We start from the raw sequence: 22,063 nt of genomic DNA on the forward strand, positions 1-22,063 counted from the left end.
TTTCATTCATTTGAGTTAAAAAAAACAAACAAACAGGCTATAAGAATAATTTAAGAAATCTTAAAAGAAAAAGTGCATTTTAATCCTTAATAGTACTTACTTATTAGTACTACTCACTAGTACAATAACATTAACAGTGTAAATTGTGTCGTTATACAAGATAATATATCTGTTTTACATTTTGAAATGGTTGTAGGGTTTTGGAGGGTTATATTTTGAGGTCTGTGGCATCTAAAATAATGAAAACCCATTAAGTTAAGTCATCTTTATTTCTAAAAGGGATTTTAAAATGTAGATTGTCTCAAAGCATCTTAACAAAGATTTTAAAAAATTGAATAAAAAGCCATAACAATGATGACATCAGGAAAGAAAACAATAAAATCATAGATATTTATGAATAAAATATCATGCACAACTGGATTAATAAAATTGCTTTCCTAAAATAAATAAGTAAATAAATAACAGGCACTTTGCAGTTCAGGTTAATTGTGCATATATATTGTTACAAACAGAAAAACTGTTTAAATCAAAAAAATATCTTAATATTATAATTTAAACACGTTTTGTTTGCGATAACAGGTGCTTTATGATCATTAGCACAGTAGGAATGACTGAATCTGAGCCAGTATTTGTTAGTTTACCAGTATTGTAGGCCCTTCAGTGGCAGTAGATGGCGGTACTGTTGTCGTATTCAGTACAGCCTGTCTTTAGTGAATCAACAGAGGAAGAAACCCCGACAGAAGCACACAATGCAGTTTGACTGCTACTGGTTATCCACCCAGGCTTCATGTATGCCTCAGCTTTCGAAATAAAATGAAGAAATCCATTTTTGACGATCGGGACGAAGAACAAGCTTTCATAAGTCGATTTTCACGTTATGCTTGAGAAAAACGCTGCTCCAGCTGCGGACGCCGGCGAAATCTCCAGCTTAAGCGCACACAGTGGATCACACAGCGGGCCGCGGAAGGAGGAGCCCAGCCTGCGCTGACGGGGCTTCGCTCAACATCCTTATCGGTGCAACTCCAGCCCGAGGCTTTGGGGCCTGCTGTATATTATTATCGTTTTAAATGGAGGCTTGGACGAAAGCAGAAGCCAGAGGAAAATGGCCCTCTATACAGCGCGAGTGGTGGGTGTGATAGGAAACATTACTGTTGTTTTGTTCGCGATCGTGCCTTAGAGCAATGTAAATAAAACAAGACTGTGTGGGTTAGTTTTGGTTACAAAGACGGAAAAAGGTTTTATACTTGAGTTGCGATTTAAAGCCATCGCATCACGTACCCTTTTCTCCTCTGCTCGTCAAAGAAAGCTAATGGGCTAGTTTGTTCTATCATCTGACTGGGTTTGTTTTAAAATCTCTAAATAGACAAATGGTTATGAGTAGAGGTGCATTCATCTGTTGTTTTCTTTATGTAGTGATACGGGTTATATCCTTAAATCTGAAGTGTAAGGTGGGGTGTCAACGAAGCACAAGCTACATCGTTAGCTTGTTTTATTAGAGTCGTATTAAATAGCCTTGGGCCCCTCGACAGATGTTTTAGAATGGAAATAACGCTCCAGACAACTGTAAAACGAGTGATTAATCTTTTAAAATGACATTTGATATGTGGTAAGATGGTTCACGTAACGTTACCGTTTCTTACTGTTTCCTCGTCGGGATGTTTACATCTGATAAATAATAATCGTTGAATAATTGACACCATCACAATCGATTAATTTTCATGCTGTCGTTTACAGTACAATAAACTAAATTGTGATGAATTTGATTGTTTAAAGTCGAATGTGTTTTAATCCGCGAATCCTGACTAACGTTGGGTTGGCTAATGTAACTAGCAAGCTAACATCGTCAGCTGGGAGAGCGATTTAGCTCGTCGCTTTATTAACCGATTAATCTGCTTTAGATTCAGGAAAAACATTTTAGCATATAAAATGTTGTATTTGTGCCCCAATTAAACCTAGCACTGATAAGCTAAGTTGCCTTTTATTTAAGTTTACTTACGAAAACAACCTTAACTTGTGAGGTAACGTTAGCTTATTTTTAGTCATGCCTTGGTTGCCATTTTAGTCGTGTATTTTATTATTTTGTGTACTTTATATTCAATTTGTAAAAAGCAGCATACTAAGCGTTTAAAAGCCTCACTGCGCCACTGATGGTTAACTTTGTTTCCCTTTCCCAGACGAAAGTGACAATGTCTTGACAGAAAGACAGTAAGTGGATTATCTGGAATCTTTCATAACCGCTGTGTTGTTGGATAAAACAGGCCCGGTGATGCCCAGACATGACTATACTCAGACTGCAGTGTGTTCACACCATACAGCCTCTGCTGGACTTCATTAAATTATAAGACAGGAACCCAAAGGCACATTTCCATCTGAGGTCCACTGCACAGATTCTGGTGGCGTTGTTTTTCATTCTTTAACAGCTGTAAAATCTCTCAGGCCGCACCGGGGTGTGTTTTAATTAAGTGCCTTCGTACGGACGTTGACATGGACGGTCCCAGTCGGAGCGGAGGCTTCAGGCAGAGCCGTCGCTCCCGATCGCAGCGTGACCGCGAGCGGCGGCGGAGGAGAGCGGACCTCACTGAGCACAGGGCCTCGTCGCCATCCTCGGCCTCGGACCAAGAACTTTGCCGAGGAGACTCTCTGCTCCGCGCCGGCGGAGGAGAATGTAGACCCGGCTTCCCCGGGACCAGACACCGGCCTCCGCGGCGGAGGAAGAGAGAATCGGTGTCTTGCGAGGAGGACATCATTGATGGATTCGCCATAGCCAGCTTCATAAGCCTGGAGGCCTTGGAGGTGTGTGTGCTTATCCTCCACCTTTAAATAGTACCCTTTAAAATTAACCAGATTTGTTAGAATCAGTTTTTTGTTACGTGTTGATTGTAATGTGTTTACACTTACATGCTGGTAAATTATATTTGATATAGCAAAATGTGTTTATGATTTAAGACGCTTTATGTGAATAAGGTAAAATAAATTAACTAAAAGCCACCACTTTACTAATGTAATTGCTTGATTAAATAAGAATTGCAAAATTCTTTTTTTTATTATATATGTAATGCTTGATTATGCAAATGAGGCATTCTTTAGTTATACATGCACTTATTTGCATGCTGGTCTAGCATGAAGATCTGAACATTAGATGAAGTCAGGTTCAAAATTCTTGTTTCTTTTTTGATCATATCTCAGTTGTTACTGCATCATTCAGAAAATACTATGGACAGCTTTTAAAAAATACATTTTCACAGTGTTATGAACACATCCCTCTAACATACATTCTCTCATTTTGATGTAAAATGCGCTGTAATTAAAATCTGCAAGCACAAATTGAAAACAAGTCATAAACGAATCACTTTAGAAGTGTGAAAACCGTGTTAATATTTGTGAGGGTATTATCCAGTACAGTATAGAGATTATAGATAAAATAGCACATCAAGTGTGATGTTCAGTATGTCTACTTGCAAATTAGAATTTTGTGCAACAAATGAGAAATATATAAAAGCCAAGGTACTAAAATGACAGCAGTCTTAGTGTAGAGCTCATATATATTTGTGATTTTGACACGTTCTGCTGTTACTTTGATAGATGGACTGTTCCCTCAAGCCTCCAGAGCGATCTGGCATAATGGGAAGAGGAAGTAAAAGGAAGAGGGGCCTAGATGAAAATGGAGGGCCCCTGTCAGAGCCGGAGGAAGGACCTCCTGCTACGTACACCAACAGCTGGGATCAGCGCAGGAAGATCAAATCTAAACTGAAGAGAAAGGGAGATGCTAAGGTAAGTACTGCAGTTTCTACGCCGTTTACAGATCTACTAAAACTTAACATTAAATGAAGTACAAGATTTATTGAATAGCTTTGTGTAAATGTGCTTCTAACAAAAGAAATCAGATTAAAAGTAGATTCTTCTAAAACTATTGAGCAGTATAGAGGGAGATGAGCCGTATTGTTGGAGAAATAAGAAAGAGTGACATTTGCATGACTTGTGCATATGCTATTACTGCTCTAGCAGCAGTGAAAGGGCTTTATCAGTCCTGATGGAGAGCAGGTTGGCCACTGTCAGTGTATGTACTGCACATTTAGATATACAAGGTAACAGCAGTAAAATTGTCATTATTTCTGAAATCTACTCGCCACCAGTATAAACTGGCACTGCCAATTCTTTTAGTCATTGTATACATGGCTTTAGACCTATTTTTTATACTGTAGAATAACATTTGCAACAGTATGGCTAATGCAGTAATGTCAGAATGGTCAAATATTGGTTTATTTGGTTAGTCCCGGTCTATGTATTGGTTTATAATTAACCACGGGCACTCAACACCTTAAAAACAAGATAAATATACAAGAGCTGCGTGATTCTGGAAATAAATGAGAATCACAATATTTTTGCTTAGAATAAAGATCAAGATTCTTGATTCACTATTTATAATTCAAAAGTTGAATTGTTATGTTAGACACACATGCTTGCGCTTTGTAATTGACTATAAACAGACAATTTTCACTGGTAAAATCAGACATTTGAGATTATGAGTTTCAACTTTACATGGGCTATAGTAGTTATACCGCCACTGACACTCTGTATGTGGTTATTCTCATGCAGAACACTCACACTGTGGATAAAGGCATTTATTGGATCTACAGAAAAGCCACACACACCTCACTGTATTCACAATGAAAGAATAAACTATTTAAAATGCTTTTTGTATTGATCATACCTGTATTATCATAACATTTCACTGTGGAGTGCCGCTCATGTCAGTGGGTATTGTCACTTTGACAACAAGAAAACATATATGCTAGGACTGCTCGATTATGGGCAAAATCATAATAACGATTATTTTGGTCATAATTTTAATTGCGATTATTAAAAACGTTTATCATTTAAAGTCAAAATTATTTGCCCTCCTGTGAATTTTTTTTTTTTTCAATAAATATTTACCAAATAATGTTTCACAGAGCAAGGATTTTTTCACAGTATTTCCTATAATATTTTTTCTTCTGGAGAAAGGCTTATTTGTTTTATTTTGGCTAGAATAAAAGCAGGTTTAAATATTTTGAAATCTATTTTAAGATCAATATTATGAGCCCGCTTAAACAATATATTTTTTGATTGTCTGCAGAAGAAACTACTGTTATACAATGACTTGCCTAATTAAGCCTTTGAATCACACTTTAATCTGAATGCTTGTATTTTGAAAAATATCTAGTAAAATATTATGTGTTGTCATAGTAGCAAAGATAAAATAAATCAGTTATTAGAAATGAGTTATTAAAACTATTATGTTTAGAAATGTGTTGAAAAAAATCTTCTTTTCTATTAAACAGAAATTTAGGGGGGAAAGGGTCGCTAATAATTCAGAAGGGCTAATATTTCCGACTTCAGCTGCATGTATACAGTTATTTTCCCCCTGTAAAGGAAAGGGAAAGGAATACAATATAATAAAAATATGAAACAAACTGTGCTTTAAGCATCCTAACTGTAAGAAAAAAACTTTACCCACAAAAGGCCTTCAGTCAAGCAGTGAGTGATTTTCTCCTTTTGTTGTTTGATTAATATTGCTAAAAACAGTCAGCAGCAGGAATATTGCGCGCTGTCACTTTATGAGCAGTGCGTCTCTGATATATGGTTTCTCTTTCACATCTCTTTTGATTCTCAACTCGTTTGTTTATTACACAAATGAGAGTTAATATGAATAATCACTAAACACCGCATTTTGACACCTATTTGACCATTAAAGCGCTCGCATTAAGATGACTTTATATGTGTGTGCTTTACTCGTCTCTTGAGGCTAAGCACACACACACAACAGCATGCGGTCTCATTCGCACTTCTAAAAACATGAATGATTCGAATGTACATCAATGACCGATGCACATTCCATGCTGCAAAAGTTATATTACAGTACATGCTTTTAGTAATGTTCACGTGAAACTGAGCTTAGCAGAGCAACAAATGTGTACAACTGGAAAGGGAGTAGTATATGCTGCAATAATCGTTTTATCTCGATTAATGTTTTTTTTTCATAATCGTTAGAAGCCAAAATCGAAATTGAAACCAATTTTTTGATTAATTGCACAGCCCTAATATATCCAGTTCATAATTAGGACTAGGCATGGGCCAAGGTATGATTCTAAAGGTATGATAACCTTGGATAAAAATATCATGGTATTGTGATTTACTGCTCTAAAATATATTCTTTTAAAATGTCTGGGTAAAACAATAACTATTTGACCGCTTTGAACACAACGGCTGCGTCCAAAATCACATACTTACATTCTATATAGCAGGGGTTCTCAAACGTGGTCCTGAAGGTCTGGTGTTCTGCAGATTTTAGCTCTAACTTGCCTCAACACACCTGCAAGGATGTTTCTAGAAAGCCTACTAAGAGCTTGATTATCTAGCCCAGGTGTGTCTGATTGGTTTAGATTAAGTACCCCTGCTATATAGTATGCTAAAAACAGAATGTGAACCGAGTAGTATGTCCGAATTCATAGAATTCTAAAATCAATATGCGAGAAGTACCCAGATGACCTACTACTTCTGGCGAGATTCTGAAGTGAACATCTGATGGACGCTACTCTATCCCATGATGCACAGCGAGAGATTTCATGAATGGGAGTGAAGCGGGTATGTCATGTGATGATGACAAAATGGCATCTGTAATACGTCGGAGCTCCATTCACACTAAATGGAAAATAGTCTTATTTATACACCATAGGAAGCGTATAACAGGAAATGTTGGCAGTTTTAAAACCTTGACTTTTCCAAACCTTGACTTTTCCAAATACCTTGAAAACGGTTATCGTCCCATGCCTAATTACTACCGGTGCTACCCCTGACTGAGGTCTTTTAAAGTGAAACAATTGTCCTGTGCAACAAACTGGACGTTATTACAACTTTATTACCTGTTATTCACAGCTGGGTATCCTTTAACAAACCCAAGTGTGTCAGCGCACATGTGATTTTGCAGCCATGAATATGCCATTATGCAACGTAGTACATGAAGACAGAATTGACTTTTTAGGTGAATTTTACCTTATAAATACAGTAAAATGATTCTTTCAACACCATTTCAGGTCCGGTGTCCATATTGTCTAGCAATGTGGCTCCACTTCGCTATAGTCCTGCAGAATTGTAGAAATGCTGGATTCATGTTGTGTGAGGGGTCAACTCGAGATCACAATCTTTTAACTAACATTTCATCTTGCAGCTCTAAAATATACATTTATATTTATTTTGTTATGCAGTGCATGTAATTAGACATTTTCTACTTTTTATTTCATTTAATGTTTGTGTTTCTGTTGTAGATATCTGGGAATCACATGGAGACAGGATATATTGTGAGTTGCTCTTTACTTCTCAGTGTGTATTGCTCTTTTCATGGCACCCATAAGTGTGACTTTAATATGTGTTCAGACTTTTAAAACGTGTTTTGTAGACCATCTGTTCAAAAGCATGGTTTCAGTAAGTTCTTTAATGTTTTGGACTTTGAAGTGTCTTATGCTCATTAATGTTGCTATCATTTGAACAAAAATAATTTAAAAATAGTTATGATGTGACATAATATTGCAATTTAAAAATATTCTTATTTTTATTATAATTTAATGTGTAATTTATTCCCATAATTTGTATTCCTTAATTTCCAATATGCTGATTTGGTGTTTGAACATCTTTTATTATCTAAACCGTTTTTCTTTTCTTCAGTTTTTCTTTTCATGATGGTCAATGGTCATTTTTAGGAGAGACTGTCACTTAAACTCTTTCTTTTAACCCACAGTGTGATACAGAGAGTGAATCAGGGGATAAGGTAAAATTCTTTTTTTAACCCTTAATTTGCATTTAAATATTTATATATGTGTTTATGTGTGTTTTTAATAATGATTTTTTTCATTATTTAGGCTTCTGACAATATGGAGCCAGCATTCATTGTCTTCACCAGTGAAGGTAAATGTCTGCCGATAGTAGTAGGTGTATATTCTCTGCCAGCTGATGGCATTTACTGAGAGTATTGTCATTTATTTATTTATTTATTTATTTATTTATTTATTGGTAATTAATGAGACTGCAGTTCAGAATGAATTAAAATAAAGATGAATTCAGTTTACATAATTGTGTTAAGACAAAATAAAGCTTTATGAATGAATTGTTTAGTTGTTGTTATAATGCATGTGAAACTAAATTACAGATTTGATTGTAGCCCTCTCTTTTTCCATAGCAGTTAACGCCAACTCAGCAAGTGCTGCTGCAGGCAATGGTTGCCCTCTCTTGCCCTCAAACAGCTCAGTACCCCTCCTGTCTGTCACACCCCGGGTCTCTGGCCTGGAGAGAAGTCAGGAGAGGAGTATGGAGCAGCCTTACCCCGAGCCCATCTCTACCTCATCCTCTCTTCCTAGCCTTGCAGCCCATTCCACAGCCTCTGTCTCCAATTTACTTCCTGAGCAGCGCAATGGAAATGGTGGACCCCATCACCGCCATAATGCTAGTTCACCACAGCACAAACACAAGAATTTCCTCCCTTTCCACTTAAAGTCACAATCGATGTACCCAATGGGCAACAACCACAGGTCAGTTTTCAGTTCAAGTTTTGCCACCAAACTATTATTATGGTATAATTATTTAGGAAAAATCCTGACGCAAAAAAACATTTTTATTTTGTCAGCTAGTACTTTCCTATCATAAACCACTTTTTCCACCATGTGTTAGGACTCAGCTCAGCTTGCATTACTTAAGGCTGATTCATACTTCTGTGTCAAGTACACGCGTATGGCCTGGCGCAGCCTTTGCACGGTCGCATAGCCCTCGCCGTGACTGACGCCAACACTGACGTGCACCTCTTAAAAAGTAACTACACGTCACAACGACGCATAGTGCGAGCTTTGTGACTGGTCGCCTTGGTACTGGTGACGAGCTGAGAGCCCTATGTCTCTTCTCTGCTTGGACTACTTTTAAGTGGGAGGGATTTTAGACATAACATTCAAGTGACATTTTTCTAAGTTACCCCATCTGTTCCTCAGCTACCAACAGTACACCTTTTCCACCGAGGCAGTTTGAGTGCTTGTTCGGAGACAAAGCCTTGATCCAAATTGGTTCTGCATCTGAACTAGGGTTGTGCGATTAATCCAAATCGAACTGCAATCGTGATTTGAAACGTTGCAATTAGCTAACCGCAAGAGGCTGCGATATGAAATATATGGGCATTATATAATTTCTCCCAAATGCGTGACCGCCGTCAGTGTGTGACAGTCTTACTAGCCAATTGAGTGAGCACACTTTTGTTCTGTCCAATCAGAATTGAGCAACTGAACTATGCAGAACATCCACAATAAAACAAACAAACAGGAAAGTGCGAACAAGTGAGATGATGGCGTCTGCTGATTCGTCTGCAGACCAATTCATATAAAAAAAAAGCAGCATGTCAATAATATTGGAATATTTCGGTCAAAAACACTGAACAAAAACTGGTCCTTCATCGCAGAATTGTTGCCACAGCACGAGGAAATACAACAACCAGGACCTAAAAAAGCACCATAGGATGCTATATGAGGAGTGTCTTGCTAAAAAGTAAACTGAAATCATTGCCAGTGACACTCAATCTAGCGGCAAGTAAAATTTCAGAGTTGTTTGCAGCTGTTACACCTTAGAGATTACTAATGCCATAACTCATTACTGTTTGATCTAGAGAAAAAGTAGAGTTTAATTTCTGAATATTTATAAACAAATTTGAATAAAAGCTGGAGTAAGTCATATCTTTTCAGTTCCTTTTTTTGACTAACACTCACTGCATTTTAACAGTAAGAAGCTACAATACAGAATATTGACCTTACAAAATTAAGTCACAATCCAAATTGAAATTTCGATATCTGTAAAAAATAAATAAATAAATCACAATTAGATATTTTCCCCAAACCGCACAGCCCTAATCTGAACCAGGAAAAGTAGTTCTTAAGGAGCACTAAAACATTGCTGGGCTAGAAGTAACAGGGTTACTGCGATCAATGAGACAAACAAATGCTTGTGAGCACTGAGCAGCATTTTTTAAATAGCAGTGAAAGAAAATACTGAACATGTTAGAATTGGTCGTAATTTCTTTATATACAAAATATGGTGCTGCAGGAACACGTTATTCTTGCTTGTAATTTTCGTCTATACAAAACTATGATGCGCTACCCTAACATGTTGAATTTACTCTGTTTGAATGTTGAGGTAAATTTGCAAAGCGATTAACATTATTAGCAATGCATGTTGTATTTGTATTTAGTGCTTATGTGTTTCCATTGCTGGGAAAAACTGGCTCTGTTGTGGTTCGCAATCCCATGGAAAAGCAAAGTGGTTCTTAGAAGGCTTACCAGACGAACTAGTTCCGAACCAACAAGAGCACTAGCTCTGAAGTAGCACCCATTTTATGCTGGTGGAAAAGGGATATAAAAGGAACGTCTGCATCTTTCCCACTTGTCTAATGATTTAAGTTGCGACAGACATTTAATATTATCCAATTAGGAGTGTGAACCTACACTTGTCTCACGGTTCGGTTCAATTACAATTATCATGTCAACAATTTGGTTCAACTCTATATCACGGTGCATTGACGATACTTTCCATCCACAACTTTGTATTGTACTTCACAACACAGGAATTCTTGTATTAAAATTTATAGTTAATAAATATATTTAGATTTTTATATTATTTGTAATACAATTTTGTCCTTTAATACAAGCAGTCAGATATATCAACTGTACCTTTAATTTTACCTGCTCAAAGAAAACCCTCTTTATATATATATATATATATATATATATATATATATATATATATATACACCAAAAAACTCAAGTACATGCACAGAACGGCCTGAGCATTTATAGCAAATAAACTTAAGAAAATATTATCCTACTTGTTTTCGGTGTCGAGCGAGTACTTAAACGCCTAGGATTGGTGATTATGTTTAAGCACACAACAGAAAGGGTTACAGTGAAAGAGAGAAGCAAAGATGGAGTTTACAGCTTTCATTTTCTCTTTATAGCAGAGGTTTTCAACCTTTTAGGACACATGCTCCCTAAGTTGGGCCAATTTCACTTTTGATTACCTTAATCCGATAAAGTCATAACAGAACTAAACAGAAATGGAATTTCTAGATGTGGGGTATGCATACATCAGTGGCATTATTGAAGTAAACATCGCAATCAAACTATTACGGTCATGTAGGACTTTTCACCATATTTTCCGACAAGATCCACACACATGGCTGTCCGTAAGGGACCGCAGACACACACGCATCGCAAAATGCGAAATTTTATTTATTTTTTCATTTGGCGTGCATTATTAAATTCCATAACACTCTTCCACCAGTCCTTACTCCTTATTTGCGTCTAATACCCCAGTTTATCACGGGAGCATGAATGAAATGTTCATGAGTGAAAGTGAAACTGCCGAACTGCAGTTAAAGTCACACAAAATTACATGAAAGCACTTCACAAAAACACCTTAATTATATTATTGTCTATTAAGGCAAATAACTAGATTACAGATGTCCATGTAAGCAAAGTCAGTAGTGTCTTCGATGTTAGTGAAAGATTCAGAAGGGCACTTTTTTGTCAGACAGCTCACCGATTTTACTCTCATTCACCGTCATTCATTTTAAAAAGTACCCGGTCCATTTTATTTGTATATGTTTTACTGGAACGCATAAACTCTACAGGTGCCTGATAGTTAGATGTGGAGCTAACATTGATCAGATTCACTCTAGTGAACACATAAAAAATCTTTATCATAATTTACTCGAGTACACGCCTCAACGTCTCGCACCCCCCTTGGCTCCTGAAATCTGCTGTAACCTCAGTGTCAGTGAAAGACTCTCCAGCAAACACAGTGAATTGTGCATATTTCTCTGCTTTTTAAGTAGTTGGAGCATTATAATTACTCGTGGTCACCTCCCTTGCTATAGGAAGCGATATAGAGAATATGATATAAATGACGTCAGTACATAATAACGGTTATGATCTTTTACTGAGCCGATTTGCTGTGTCTGCATCATTGTACATTGAAGGTTTTGTCTCTCGTTTAGTCTTGTTTTGTGTTTTGCCAATCAGAGATCTGCAGTGCTTGCTTTTCTTTTTTTTATTATCATATGGCTAAGGTGCTATTAATAAAAATAGCAAGTATAGTACACAAAAAAGTGAACCATACCCACCAATCCGCTTATTAAGTGGTGAGGTATGAAATATTGTTTCCGGGTTCAAGCCGCTACTCATTTGAATTGAGAAAATATTCATTTATGACCACTTTTTAGTCATATCACACAATAAAGTGAATTTTATATAAAATCATGGTGTACACAACAGTCTCTGTACTTGCTGCATCACAGACATCAATAATTTAACAATTTATAAAAAATTAATAACTTTCTGGCCATCTGATATTAGGCATGGCTATTTTTTGAGTCTCCCCATTCAGTTTGATAGATTGCTTGGACCGGAAAGCCTTTTCTCGTGACCTTACACTTAACGAGCGGATGGAAAAGCACTGATTATAAACCATAATTATACAGAGGCTGCTGCAATCTGTATTAAATTTTACTCAATGCATACACTTGAATATGCATTGTGACATTGATTTTCCTCATTGACCTTAGGAGCAGTACCTCAGGCAAGCCTCCAGCTTCATCATCCTCTTCTTCTTCGATCAGACCACCTACCCCTGCTACAAGTGTGTCTCTAGGTCGGGGCCCAGGGGGTGTTGGAACAGTAAGACCTTCTTCTCGACCTAGTCCTGGTGCTGTTTTCACACCGTCTCCCAGCCTTCCTCCACCACCTCCTCTCATGCAAGTGTCACCCCACCCTTCAACAGGTAAAGCTGTCTAACTGACTTCTGCCATGTCATTGCTAAAACATTTATATTCTTGTCTAGAAAGATACATTTTCCCCTCTCGTTCTTTTCATTTAACAGATCAGGATCTGATCCTGACAGAATCAAATGGTGCCTCTGCATCTGGAGGGCCGTCTGTGTCGAACTCAAACTCTGGGACATCCAGCAGATCCTCGCAGGCCCAGACATCCATCCCTACTATGGCCTACCAGTTCCATCACCACAATCACCAGCACCAGCACACTCATACTCACCAACACTTCCTACATCCTACAGCTGCACCACCACCACTGGTAATGGGTCAAGTGTAGCCGATTTCTTAATGTGGACGATTATGACCATTCATGCCTCTTGATATTTTTCTTGTGGTGTTTTTTTTTTAGTTTGAAAAGTATCCAGGCAAGATAGACGGTCTGTTTCGACACCCAGTAAGTGTTGTTTTGAATAGTTTTGTGCATTCGTATTAAGGAAACTTAATTTTAAATAAAATTGGTTGTAACTTTTGAACTTTTCAAGTCTAATCGAAATGCAAGTTTTTTTTGTTTGTAATTATTTTTAATTTCTTCTCTCTCCTTTAAAGTTTTTTCCTCAGTACCCACCATCTGTGCCTGGAATACAGCCCGTTCTTCCGTCCACGGGACCTTTCAGTTCATTGCATGGAGCTTTTCAGCCTAAGGTAAGAGTTTCTTGCCATTTGGTTTGTGTTTTGAATATTGAAATCTAAAAGCTTTATATATGAATATTAAAATCAGGTGAAGAATGCTTTCATATTAATATAATATCAAATCCGTGTTCCAGGAGAGCTAATAATGTGTTATTTGTACATCACGGAAATGCATTCAATTACAGTTATCTGTTTGGAGAAGTTTTTAGTTGTTGTTGTTCAGCATATTTAGTTAATATTGTACACTATTTTCTATACAGCAAGGGTGCATTAGTCGGATGCGACATTATTTCTGTTTACACACCCTGTTCTTTTGAACCTTTTAATCATCAAGGAATTACAGAAAAAAAATGTGGAACTATTTCCACAATTTTATTAAGCTGTTTTTAACATTGTTGACAATAATAATAAAAAGAAGAAGAAATGTTTACACTGAAGACTGGATTAACTGGTTGTTAAAAACAACTTTGCAATTTTGCAATTACAACAGTAACAGGCGTTTTAAAATCTTAATCTTTAAAATCTCTAAAACTTTTTTTAAATTGCAGTAATATATTTTTTTCTTACTGTTTGTGGTCAGATTTGCAGTGGGCAGCTATTGCTTCCAGCTCCCAGGGAGCAATTAGGGTTAGGTGCCTTGCTCAAGGGCACCTCACCTGGGTATTGAAGATGGAGAGAGTACGGTTCATTCACTCTCTCCATCCTAAATTTGGGAACTGGAAATCGAACCAGCAACATTTGGCTTACCAGTCCTGCTCGCTAACCACAACTGTGGGTCTACAGCAGTGGTTCCCAAAGTGGGAGTCACCTGGTGGTTTCCAAAAATCAAATATATTTGATAAAACTATTAGAATTACTTTATCCATAAACTAGAGAGGATAAAATTTTTATTTAATAGTTACATTAAAAAAATCAGCCATTTGAATTATTTTTTTATTTTCTCTCGATTGGATTGCGACCCCTGGGGTCTTTACATTATATTAATGACACATCAATAAACTTCAAAGTTCATCCAAATTCATGCCTTTATGCAAGGTGGTGCTTGTTTGGCAGCTGTCCACTGTGGGACCAGAAACAAACTGTCCTTTTAATTTATTATTTCAATTTACATTTATGTTACGACCATACTTGCCTACACTCCCGTATTTCAGACGCATCTCCCGCCCATCTCCCGTATTGTTCTGTCTCCTGGAAAACTCCCGGAATTCCCTAAATTGTTAAAGCCACATTCTTTGCCACATATATTTTTTTGTTTATGTTTTTGCAGTCACTGTGACTTTTATCTGAATTATCCCTGTTCTTAGGGAAACAATCTACAACTAATTCTTTCCTAAATAGTCTTTACTATTCTGGTACTGCTTTCTATGCTATAACATCACCAAGTTTCACCCTTTTGTTCAACTGATTCAGACATGTGTTCTTAAGCTTAAAATTTAACTGGGCGGCCTGTTTCTTCCGAGTGTGATGGGGATAACATCGAGATACTGATTGAACTAAAAAACTTGGTTTGTCATGTTGCATTTAATTGTAACCCATGACTGTAGCTGCTGCAAATAGCTCTCTAGGGATCTGTTGTTTTTTTTCAGGATTATCGTACATTTGCTCCGTTTAATCGTGTTCTATGTAAAAAGGCCTTTTAGAGTGTTTTTCCTTTTAAATATCTTGGACAGTCTAACTTGTCAGGGTGACTGCTTGAATTTTCTTAAAGCCTATGATTGGCACCAATCCACCAATTTGTCCTGGTTTATTTTGAAACCATCCAGTGGGTTTCAATAGTTTGTTGTTATTGACAGCTTGTTGCCCTTCAGGGAGCTGCTCCTGAGATGACTTCAGGTTTGGGAGTTGTACCGCCCCATCTGCAACCTAAAGCTAGGGTAAAGATGCTCTGTTATAAACGTTTGAATCAAACATCAAAATCACCATACTTTATTAACGCATGTTGCTCTTGTTTAATGTCTTCTGTGTTCACAGCTGACAGATTCATTTGCACCACCACCAAAAGTCAGTAATGTAAGTTTTACTCTACTTTGCTTTACACTTAATTTAAAGTAGTTGTTAATCTCTGATTGAGTTGCAATTTCTGTTGCTGTACATGGATGATCTTGTTGCAGAAACCTGGAAAATGGTGTGCTATGCATGTCCGTGTGGCTTGGATGATTCTAAGGCATCAAGAAAAAGTCAAGGTTTTTGTATTGATCTGTGTTTTCTACTTCTTGTGTTTCTTGTGTCACTTATTGTGTTTATAGTTATTATGCAATAAAGAGGGATATGAACAGGTATATATTTCCTAGTATTTAAACTTAGTAATAACTGTTGTCCAATAAACTTATGACCATCATACTGCTTTTTTTTATATATAGAGATAATGGGTCTCATTCACTAAGCATGTGTACATAAAAATTTTATGTGAAACATCATGACTTTCTTTTTATACTAAAATGTATTGAAAATATACAAAAAATTGTTATAATGTATTTTATTTCTTGTACATTATTTTAAACGTATTTTATCATTTACATTGGAAACTTTGTTATATCTCGAGCTGCCAGACTTCTTTAAATAACAACACAAATACACACAAATGTACAGCTGACTAATGAGAAGTCTGTGGCTTGTCCTGTTGACCTGCATTCTGTTGTTATCTTCCTCAGCTTATGCACGCTGATCCACAAAAGCTGGACTTGCGTAATGAACTATTGCCACGACTACCTGGCCCTGGTATTGGTGGACTAGGAGGTCTAGGACCACTTGGTGGTCCCCTTGGCCCAGCTCATGATCTTACAAGACCAGGAGGCCTGTTTGCAGCCACTGGTGAGTGATTCTCCTCATGCTTATGTTGATGATTCATTTAGGAATGACACGGGTGTCTGAAGCCTGTGATTGTTCTTAAGCTGTTTCCAGCATAAATGTTTTCAAATGCAAAACTCTTCACTAAAGGATTTTACAGCACTCCTGTGCTGTTATGTGAGGGCTCTAAATAAGAAAGGCTTAAGGAGGATATAAAGCACAAACTTGGCTAAATGTCAACACTCAATGGTAGTCCATTTATGGGTGTTTAAGCTTTTGTCTGAGTTGACCCATGTCTTCTCAGGTGGAGTCAATCCGTCCTCCACACCATTCATGCCTCCATCAACGCCCCACTCTTCTTTCCTCACCCCAGCAGCACATCTGGGTAAGATATTGTCTCCGAGAAAGTAAGGGGCATCAAAAAGCAATATAAAACATGCTGCTTCTGTTGCTCTGTGCAGTTCTGTTCTTAAGGCTTGCTTCACTTGCTAGCTTTGTAGAGCATAATTTCCTTTGTGTTTATTAGCACAATGACGGCTGGTTTCATCATTACTAATAGCCGTGTTTCTTGTTGCAGACCCATATGTTCATTCACCCCACTTCTCCTCTCTGGGAGCCCTGGGTTCTGGTGCCTTTGGAGGCCTAGGCAGCCCCACGATAGGTTTGTCATGCTATTTTGGATATTAGGGATATATATTAATCAACGGCATGACTCTGTGGTAGAGACCTGCTTGGGACAGATTTTTCAGTGCTGCTCCCACCCAGTCCCGCAAGATTTTGGCCCACTCCTACAAAAAAATCTGTTATTTTAACAGATTAATAACTGATTAAGGAACATTTACATACTCGTGTCTCCATCATGTTTCCAGGGCTCTGGCATGAGCTCAGTGAAATGTTTTGTATGTACCAATCAAAAATGAAACACTGTGGAAGAGTTCGAGTGGCTGCAAGTTGACTTGTCAGGTACAAAATACATGTGAATACTGTGTCTGAAGCTAGTCATAATAACCCTGTAATGTTGACTGGACAAAATGCTTCTATTGAAAGAAAAAACATTCATCTGTTAGTGATTTCTACTACTAACAGTCTTAACCATGTGTCCTTCTTGCTTCTAAATAATAGGTAAATATCAGTTTACTTGGTTTATTCAATTACATATCCATTTTGAGGGAGTTCCGCATATGATTTTATTCTCTTTCAACCTGCACAACCTCAAAACACTGCACTAGGTTGTATAGGGTGTGCAGGAGTGCAGGTCTCTACTCTGTGGTTCTCAACCTTTCTGAAAGCAGTTTTTCATTTTTATTGGATAACAGTCTTTTAAAATATATTGTGTCACAATTTTTTACTCCATAAAATATTACAGCTTGGCCTAACTACAAAAACATAGTTATGGAAATCATACATCACCCTTAGTGGTGTATGATTTCATTCAGCATTCAGACAAAAAAAAATTGTTGAGTGGTGAAACAAAATGTTTATTTTATTATTATTATTATAAATTATTTAATTATATAATAATTTATAAATAATACAGTTTATACTAAGTCTTTAACTTCCATACTCTAGAATTTATGTTGAACAGTTTTGCTGATTAAACTGTGTTCCAGTCACATTTTACAATTTAAGCAAACTTGTTTTTTTTTTATTTTTTTTTTTATTATAACCTATGGACAAATACAATCAATTAAACAATTGCAGTGCCAGTTAAAGAGTTAGTTCACGCAAAAATAGAAATCACTTTATTACTTAATAACCTTCATGTCATTCCAAACCCCTAAGACTTTTGTTTGTATTCAGAATAAAAATTAAGATATTTCAGATTAAACCTAAGGGGTTCCCTCATCCTCATTGTGTGTTCATGAGATCGATATGCACTAATGTATACCTGGGATGCCCAAACCTTACTTTTTCTGTTTTACTTGAAGCACAGGCACATCTGAGGGATTTTTTATGTGCTTAATAATATTTTAAATCAACCACTAAACCATATGGTCTGTTTTGAGGATTTTTTTGATCATTTTTAGACACTTTGAAGGAGTCGTGAAACTTGCTATGTAGATTGAGGGTGCTTTCAGATTTCACCTAAAATACCTTAATTTGTATTCTGAAAATCTGAAAGGTCTCAGGGGTTTGGAATGACATGAGTGTGAGTAATCAAATACATTCTTTTCAATTTTGGGTGAACAAACCCTTTAAGGTCCTTCAGTGTGTAGCTTTTATAGTCTACTTAAAGCATTTACATTTAAACTTTACTAAACACATTTAATTAGTATTTTATGTGTTAAATTCTTTCAGTCAAAGACTAATCAGATTATATTCATATCCTTGTAGCTGCCAGTGTTTTTGGGCATAAGACTGAACCCTCTGCAAGTGCAGTTGGAGGACTGGGCAACCCTCACGATCCGTGGAATCGTCTGCATGTTCCTCCTGCCTCTTTTCCTTCTGGATCATCTTGGGCCAAAGGCCCTGAGAAAAGAGATGATAGAGGAAAGGAAGTGGAGAGAAGAGAACTGACTCATATAAAGGATGAAAAGGACAGGTACGACATTGAAAACACATTATATTACATTTTTGTCTGCAATTTTAATTTTCAAAGATTTTTGTCATTTGTCATGACGCATTGTGTCTTATAACTTTACACTTAATTGACTCCACTGTTTCACACAGAGACAGTGTCTTGTATGGACGCCAGCCTGTGCGAATGTCACCTGGTGTCCCATCCCTCAAGCACCGCAGCAGCACCCCCAGTTCACATATGAATGGCTTAGGATCACTCAGTGGAAGTGGGGTTCAGTCTGATGGCCAAAGCAGAGAGCGAGAACGGGAAAGAGAGTCCGACAAGAGACACCATTCTGCATCCAGGCCTCCAGTGTCTGCTTCCTCCACAGCTCCGGACAGGCCTCGGTCTTCAACATCATCTATCCTCACAACCTCACCTTCTAATGTTCCTTTAGCCACCTCTCCTCTGGATCTGTTTCACCGACAGCCATCACACACACTCAGCACAGAATCCAGCCACTCTTCTCAAAGAGAGAACAACGGTCCAGCCTCTTCTAGTTCACTTCCAGTTAAGAAACCTGATCGGACCACAACTCCGTTATCCAAACCTGCACTTGGACTTGCCTCTGGGTTGCTCGTAGCCCAAGTCAAGGTCAAAGAAGAACGTAAAGAGGAGCCTGAGCCAGTGCCCATCTCTTACACACATAACTTTGAAAGGCCCAGTAGTCGGCATCCACACCACCCATCCACCCCTTCTTCAACCCTTTCTTTGACACCTACACCTGGCGTGCCTCTTCCTCCTCCAACTCCACACCCTCCCCACCATCCTCTGTCTCTTTTAGATCGTTCACGGGCTATGGACTATGGCACAGCTGGACTGGTATTAGGTGCTGCAACAGATCGCTTTGCGCCGCATCCACACGGTCCTCCACAAGGTCATTCCCAACCTACTCCCAGCTTTCCCTGGGACCCTTGGAGGGATCTGGCCATCCATCAACAACAGCAACAACGCAGAGACATATTGACTCTGAGGTCAGATCCCCACCTTGCACTTCGCTCTGATCCACACTTTAGACTACAGCGCTACTTTGAGGCGGAAAGAGCTGTAGTAGCAGCAGCTGTGGCGAACAGCCCCCACCATCCACCAGTACCTACCTCTACATCCGCTGCTTCTGCTTCAGTGGGCAGGCCAGAGTTTGGGTTGATGCCCCACCCATTCGAAGAAGAACGTGCTCAGATGTTGCGGGAGGAGAGAGTACGGTATTTCGGGATGCACCCACACTTGGCCGCGCCACATCTTCCTAGCCCATCTCATGCTGCCCACCTAGAACAGCTTCATGCTGGGCTACTATCTCACTCTCATCTCCATCCTGCTGGAGCCGCCGCACAAGCATCCCATCACCCTGATCTCTACTCTAGACTTGGGCATCTGCATTCACACCCACATGTACCTAATGGCATTCTAACCAAGACCCCAAATCTAGTTGGGGCATTGTCAATTGGTGCTCCACCCCGTCTCATTCCATCTGTGAACAGATCTGCTACCCCACCCCGTGGACCCAGACTTGGGGCAGGAGACTTGACCCTTTTTGCCACACATAAAGACAGCGAGTCCAGATAGTACTAGGTAAAGCTTGAGGAGCTTCCAGAACTGTGGAAGAAATAGCTCCTCACATGGCAAGGTTCTGCAGGATACTCCAAAAGAGCTAAGCTTCAATGACCATACACAAGTGTTGAAACAATCTGGGGAGCAAACATACTTCCCAGGGCTGTTTGATATATTTATCCACTGTGGTTATGTTGGTGCAATTAAGGTACTCTCTTGCTGTGCCCTGGTTTTTATGTAGGGGTTTTCTTTACAAGAGGCCTGTGGATGTTCTAAGACTATTAATTACTGCTAATAATATGAAGACAGATTGTGTTGAGTGATGGATCAAAAATTGTGAACCTGTTTGTCTTGGTGAACTCGAGAGAAATCCTACTGTAGAGTTATGGTCCTCAGCTTTGCTTTTGAAGAGGGAGAAATTGGACTCTGTCTGAAGTAGTCAAATACTTCATTGTCTGATTTAGCACTGTTGGGAAATGTATGAATTAAAAGAAACACACGGTCCACAATCTGTTTTAAATAATTAAGTCATCCACTAGGCAACTTCCGTGAACATCAGAATGAACTTCTTAAGATTTATTTTATTCTTTAAAAAAGTTATTATGAACTGTACATCTTGTTGGATAATATTTTAAAATTTAAAGGGAAAGAACTGTCTCCCATTCATTAGTCTGACTCTACCGAAGAGCTGGGCTAGAATATAGTAGAATAGTGATATTGCTTTTGTAATAATTATTGTTAACATTAATTACCTTCCATAATAAATATATTCACTGTTTATGTTATAATGTCATGTTTCAGTTCTCACCAAATGCACTCAATTGTTGAAATGAGTCAGTGATGATTATTGTCCAGCCAAGCACTACCATTGCTGAAATATACTGATTATGTACTGAGTATGTGTCAAAGGCAGCCTCTACAGTTCAGAGAATTGAACATCTTCATACTTTGGGAGAGAGAGGGTGTGTGTGTTTGTTCTTTCTGTTTTCCACAGTTGAGGGTGTTGCCAACAACCATCATTCAAACTCAGTGGCACTAAGCATGTCAACTGGACCCAAGGAGTGCACGTCCCTTACTTGCAGCTAAACAGTAGGATTAGAAAGACTCTTGTCTAAAGATATGGGACATTCTGGATTAATTATTTGAGTAAAACAGTTTTATACATTTTAAATATGTTCCCTCTCCCCCTTGAAAAGAAAACCACAGAGATTAATTATTAAACAAATGGTTGGTTATTTACTTGTGTCTTGGTGTATTGATTTATATATTTAAGCATAATGCTTAATATAGATGTGCACCAGACATTCTTACACAATTGTTTCCTTAAGTAGTCAGAAGATCTAAATATGTTTACTAAATATCTAAACTAAATAAACTAAACTTAAAATTGATGAAAATGTTCATGTTAATAGCTTGGATAGTGTTGTTGGCACCCAGACAGTAAAATATAATCTTTTATATATATATATATATATATATATATATATATATATATATATATATATATATATATATATATATATATATATATATATATATAATTTCAGGAGCCAAATATGTTTTCTTACATGCCTGCGTAGTTTTAAATGTATAATTATTGTAGAAATATAACTTTATTGTGATTTTTTTTTAATAAATGCAGAGAT

At 37.7% G+C, this 22,063-nt stretch overlaps 1 protein-coding gene across 4 annotated transcripts; it reads left to right on the top strand.

The window, feature by feature from the left end:
• The first annotated feature begins 730 nt into the window (after positions 1-730).
• On the top strand, positions 731-21,656 carry fbrs (fibrosin). 4 transcript variants are annotated; one of them, XM_056468997.1, is made up of 19 exons: positions 731-1,126; positions 2,175-2,793; positions 3,583-3,771; positions 7,305-7,337; positions 7,775-7,804; positions 7,896-7,941; positions 8,213-8,561; positions 12,626-12,840; positions 12,940-13,151; positions 13,242-13,286; positions 13,439-13,534; positions 15,316-15,396; positions 15,494-15,532; positions 15,634-15,705; positions 16,174-16,333; positions 16,614-16,694; positions 16,887-16,970; positions 18,644-18,851; positions 18,980-21,656. In XM_056468997.1, exons 2-19 carry the CDS (start codon positions 2,485-2,487, stop codon positions 20,430-20,432), a joined length of 3,702 nt encoding a protein of 1,233 aa, XP_056324972.1. In that variant the 5' UTR covers positions 731-1,126; positions 2,175-2,484; the 3' UTR covers positions 20,433-21,656. The 4 variants fall into 4 exon arrangements, with proteins under 4 accessions (XP_056324972.1, XP_056324974.1, XP_056324973.1 ...); XM_056468999.1 differs by having other exon boundaries at positions 15,331-15,396; XM_056468998.1 differs by having other exon boundaries at positions 8,216-8,561.
• The last annotated feature ends 407 nt before the right edge of the window (positions 21,657-22,063 follow it).

This window comes from Danio aesculapii, chromosome 12 (assembly GCF_903798145.1).
Source record: "Danio aesculapii chromosome 12, fDanAes4.1, whole genome shotgun sequence".
Lineage (NCBI taxonomy): Eukaryota > Metazoa > Chordata > Actinopteri > Cypriniformes > Danionidae > Danio > Danio aesculapii.

Coding starts and splice junctions, on each gene's coding strand:
- fbrs (XM_056468997.1), top strand. CDS start 2,485: ATGGACGGTCCCAGTCGGAGCGGAGGCTTCAGGCAGAGCCGTCGCTCC. Junction 7,338..7,774: donor ACATGGAGACAGGATATATT/GTGAGTTGCTCT, acceptor TTTAACCCACAG/TGTGATACAGAGAGTGAATC. Junction 15,397..15,493: donor ATCTGCAACCTAAAGCTAGG/GTAAAGATGCTC, acceptor CTGTGTTCACAG/CTGACAGATTCATTTGCACC.